The sequence below is a fragment of the Echinops telfairi genome, unplaced genomic scaffold, assembly GCF_000313985.2.
Source record: "Echinops telfairi isolate 266 unplaced genomic scaffold, ASM31398v2 ScPeMD7_7417;HRSCAF=8455, whole genome shotgun sequence".
Lineage (NCBI taxonomy): Eukaryota > Metazoa > Chordata > Mammalia > Afrosoricida > Tenrecidae > Echinops > Echinops telfairi.
The window spans coordinates 2,692,202-2,697,128 of NW_022111317.1; the positions used below are offsets into that span (position 1 = coordinate 2,692,202).

A 4,927-nucleotide genomic window follows, 5' to 3' on the forward strand; every position below is an offset into this window, starting at 1 on the left:
CCCCACCCACCCGCCACTCCTGCCCCTCAAAGGCCTTCAGGCCAAGGCAGTGGAGCGGATCGCTACCCCCGGAAGTGGCCAGGTCACAAAGACCCGGGTCATTAGCCTTGGGTTTCTCCGACTCAGTAATACATCCTGACCACACCAGGTCTCCCCTCTTGGTCCCTAGTCACCCCCCCCCCCTGTCTGGTCCTTAAAGAGGACTACCTCGGACCCCCCTGGGGGTCAGTTCTGCTCTGTCCCTCGGGGTCACCGTGAGTGGCATGGACTGGAGGGGAGCAAGAAGGACACGTCTTCCCTCCTGGCCTAGAGATCATTGGGGCCCTCTCCCCACCAGCCCCCCTGTGTCTGGCCAGCCCAGTGCATGCATTTGGGGTCCAGGTGGGTGAGGAGTGGGTCCTCAGTAGAACCCCATGGGACCCCTTCTCGGAAGGGCTCACAGAGGGAAGCGCTCACCCACCTTTGAGCTGCAGGAAAGTCAGAAACTCGCTGAGCATGCTCGCCACGCTGTTCTCAGACAGCGGCCTGTCGTAGCTTCCTGGAAGAGAGGAGGACAGCGTCCATGACTCCCCATGGCAGGCATCCTCGGGACCCACGGTCACCACACATGGTCTTGGGAAGACCCTGCCGGGGGTGGCAGGAGCGATGTGGCCTGCCTCTCCTTCTGGCCTGGAAGGGAGCCCCTGTCCTCTGTGGCCCAATGGACATGGGTGATGGCCAGGTGGGGTCAGCCCAGCCCCGGCCCGCATGCCCCCCGAGGAAGCCCTCACCTGGCCTGGCCTCATCATCTGGCTGCAGCTCCCGCTTGCCCGCAAGGCCATGCTTCTCCTGGAAGGACCGGTGGTTGTCGATGGCATCTGCCCACAGATTAGAGGGGGATTCATTACAGATAGCGGAACCCACCAAGAACAGAGGGGGAGGGGGAGGCAGCCAGGACCTGACACGAAACCAAGCCCAGCCCAGGCAGTGCCAGAGGAAGGGGAGGGGACACCCAGAGGCATAGCCCCGAGGGAGCACCTGGCTGGGAGGAGCTTGGACCCCGCACCTCAAAGGGTCCCAGGCATGCCAGGGTGCAGGCTGGGATCTCCCAGGCAGATGGTGGGGCTGGGGTCCTTACATGCCTGAACTCAAGGGGCTACTGAGGAATCTTAAGTTCTGTCATAGCCTAATTTTTAGTTTTTCAAAGGCTGGGAGCTAGCTGCGAGGATGACGGATTGGAGCATGTGAGCGTGTGCATCTGAGTGTGTATGTATGCACATGTATGTGTGCATGTGTGTGCAGGTGAGTATGTGCATGCATGCATGTAAGTGTGTGCATGTATGCATGTGTCTGTGTGCATTCGTGTGCATGTATGTGTGCATGTGTCCAGGTGAGTGTGTGTGAATACATGTATGTATACATGTATGTGAGTGTCTGTGTGCATATGTGTAAATGTGTGGGCGTGCCTATAATGTGAGTGAGTGTGTGTGTGTGTGTGTGTGTGTGTGTGTGAGCAAGAAGTCCCAGAAGAAACAGTCACAGGCGTCCAGGAAAAAAGACTGGCAGCTCTCAGCCCAGTAGCGTGGACCAAGCAGAAGGGCTTGGAAGGAGGAGAAACAGCAGGGCTGCAGGCCAGCAGGGACCGGGGGGACTCTGCCCAGCAGGGGGCTGTGGGGACTGCGATGTGACTTCCAGGGTGAGACAAAGACACTGAGCTCCTCCTTCCAGAGCCTGCGTCCTGGGCAGGAAGCCTGGGGAGGAAGGAGGGCGAGCCCGCCCTTCCCGCCCAGACGCCGAGTGTGATCACAGCCAGACTGTCTTCAGAGCCCGCCGCGTGCAGAGCGGGTCTTCAGCCATCACCCATCGCCCACGTGGACAGCTGCCGACAAGTCCGGGGCAGACCTGCACTTGGCCTTGCAGCAGGGTTGGCTTCCCAAGAGCTCCCTGGCAGCTACGTTTCCAGTCGGCGGTCCCTGCCTTTCAAAGGGGATTTGGTCCTTGCTCACAGAGCCTGTGGAACAGGGTAGGACCACACCTTCAGGTTTCCAAGGTGATGCATCTTTATAAGGACAGAAGGAAAGCCTCCTCTTTCTCCCTCGGAGAGGCTGAGTTCCAACCCGAACCGCTGACACTTCGGCCAACAGCCCCACGGGTTACCCAAGCATCATGGGGGCTTAAGGACGCTGCTCTGTTCTGTTGCTACACGTGCCTACCATTCTTATCTCACCTGACTTCAGTATCAAAAAAGGCTCCAAGCTTTTCCACTGATTTAGAAATTGCACGGGCAGTAAGCGAAGGTGTGGGTGACGGGAGCTTGTCACATGTTGGGGGTGGCTCCGAACCCTGGTGGCGCAGTGGTTAACTGCTCAGCCCCTAATTCAAAGGTCAGTGGTTTGAACCCACCAGTCACTCGGCGGGGAACAGATAAGGCCGTCTGCATATCCATAGAGATGTGCAGCCTGGGAACCCCCCAGGGGGCTTGTTCTCTGTCCCACAGGGGTCCTGTGTGCGGGGGTCACTTTGACCACAGTGGCTTTGGGTTTTGTGTAGGTGCCAGCTCAATGGTTTCAAAACCCAAACCCACTGCCACCAAGTTGATTCTGACTGCTAGGGGCCCCACCTATGGTTTTCAGAACATTCTCCTCGTTTTTTTCCCCCTACGGAGACCGCCTTCTTTGTGGGAGGAGAGACAGGGACTTGGGGTGGTTTTTAGGGGTCCCTGGCCGTGCCCCACATGGCAACGGTGACAGCTTGGTGGGGAGGAGGTTGGAGGAGAACGTGGATTAAAGGAGAGCCTCCGTTAAGATCCCAGATCCCATCTTCCTGCCTGCAGGAAGCGGGGTGTGGGAGAGAGGCAGCTGCGGTGACCCAGAGTTGATGGCACGGGGCCCAGACGTCCCCAGTCATTGCCGCCTCCTTTCCCGCCAACACCCATGAATCAGGCGGCAGTGAGCAGCCCCTGGAGGCCCCGGGACGCGGTATGCCAACCTGTCAAGGCAGCCGTGTAGCCAGACAGACTCGCATCGCAGGGTTTACTGCAGCTGGGTGGAATGACCACCCCTCCACCCGACTCCACGTCCCAAGAGCACACAGAGCGAGGAGGCAAGGAGCAGGCGTCCACTGGGGGTAGGGAGAGCGGAGGGGTGCAAATCCACCCCCTGTCCTTTGTGAGGGCGGCTGGAAGTTGTCTGAGCCTCCTCCCCAGCCTGCCCGGCCCTCGGCCCTCGGGTCACGTGGGGAGTCCTGCTGCAGCTGTCAAAGGGGGCCCACCTTAGAGCTCACCACAGACAGCGACGGGCCTCCCTGGTGGCATGTGGTTACGTCTTGTGCTGCTAACCCACAAGGTCAGCAGTTCGAAACCACCAGCCGAGAGAGGAAGACGAGGCTTTCAACACCCGCCAAGTTAGCCTCAGCAACAAACCCCCAGGGGCAGTTCTACCCTGTCCTGCAGGCTCGGGACCCACTTGATGGCCATCAGTTTAGGGAATTTTGGATGGATTCACCAGGATGCAGCTTGGCAGGTCCACATTTCTAGAGGTCGTCCAGCCCCTCCCCTGGCCTCTCCCAGGGTCCATGGCGACTCAAGAAAGCCCACCTGCCCACAGCCTCCACAGGGGGCTGTCTCCAACCCATCCCCCAAAGTCAGATGTACTAAGGGGCCCCTTCCCCGCTCCTCCTCTCCTTCAGGCATTCCTTCAACCCCCTCCTCTCCTTTCCCCTCCTCCCTCACCTCTGCCCCCTCCCCCACAGGCATTTTACTCCTTCAAGCTGCTGCCCACCCTGCCTTGATTCCATCTAAAAGCCATCCTCAGGTAGGGGGAAAGGTGGCTCTGAGCCCTGGCCCCTCCCAGGCTCCTGCAGATGACAATGAGGGGTGGGGTTGGAGCAAGAGAACAGGACCACCCCTGATGGGGTACCCCAGGGGACGGGGAAGTTCCCTTTGGAGCTCTGAGGAATCAGAGGTATGATTGTGGTGAGGGTGTTCAGGGGCCACAGGGAGTCAGGGAGGAGGTGTAGACGGAGCACCTGCCAAGGACCCAGGGAGGAGCCTGGGCAAGGTGCTTCCAGTCAGCACAGAAGTCCCTCAGGACCTGGGAGAGGTGCCGTGGGAGATGACCCCAGGGGAGGTTCCAGCAGCGAGGGGTGGGGTGGAAGAGGCGGGTGGGAGGGAGAGGGAGAGGAGGGATGCAGGCATGGGTGAAGGGCCCTGCCACCCAAGGATAGGGGTCAGGATCCAAAAGAGTGAAGTGCCAAGGTAGGGGGGCAGACAGGGTCAGAAGCCCCCTGCAGGCAGGCTGCCCAGGAGGGGACAGGGAAGGGGAGAGAGGGGTTGGGAATGGCTCCTGTCAGGGACTGAGAGGTGCAGCCTAGGGCCCCACCAAGCGCTAGCACCCACGGGAGAAGCCCAGGCCCTGAGGGTTCAGGGTCTTTGGGAACGTGGCCCACCCCTTCCCTTCATCTGACCCCGCGCACGCGCCGCGCGCGGGTGCATTAACATATCGGAAGACCAACTGGGGACCCGCCTGGCCAGGCTGCCCCTCACTTACGTGGACCAAGCAGGTAGCCCGCACTGTTCAGGGTCCAGCCTCTTTTTTCCTTGGCCTTAAGGGGGAGAGATGGGGGTCAGGCAGAGAGGCTGTGCCCAAGACCGCGGTTCGCCCACCGACTCCCAACCCCTTAGTCTAATCACCCAGCCCCCACCTTTCCCGGGAAACAGGGCAGGTGCTGCGCTAGGTCGGCCCCTCCAGAGCAGGGATGCTGGGCTGTGTCCCCGCCATCCGCGCACGGGACCCAGGGGCCGAGCCCAGGGAGGCACACAGGTTGTGCGAACCTCTCCACGCGGGCTAGCCCGCGACAGGGCGCCCCGGGACCGTGTGTAGCCGAGAAGACTTTTTACTCGCGGTTCTGGGGGTGCCGGCGCCCTCAGCCCACCCCCCTGCAGCAAGGA

At 60.7% G+C, this 4,927-nt stretch overlaps 1 protein-coding gene across 1 annotated transcript in view; it reads right to left on the reverse strand.

The window, feature by feature from the left end:
* Nucleotides 1-4,927, reverse strand: part of GAL (galanin and GMAP prepropeptide) — an 11,172-nt gene that overhangs the window by 797 nt on the left and 5,448 nt on the right. The window contains exons 2-4 of the mRNA XM_004713732.2: nucleotides 4,527-4,581; nucleotides 771-857; nucleotides 461-538 (exon numbers count right to left, since the gene is read on the reverse strand). Of these exons, the coding sequence (XP_004713789.1) occupies nucleotides 461-538; nucleotides 771-857; nucleotides 4,527-4,581 (220 nt within the window). The remainder of the gene's footprint in view (nucleotides 1-460; nucleotides 539-770; nucleotides 858-4,526; nucleotides 4,582-4,927) is intronic.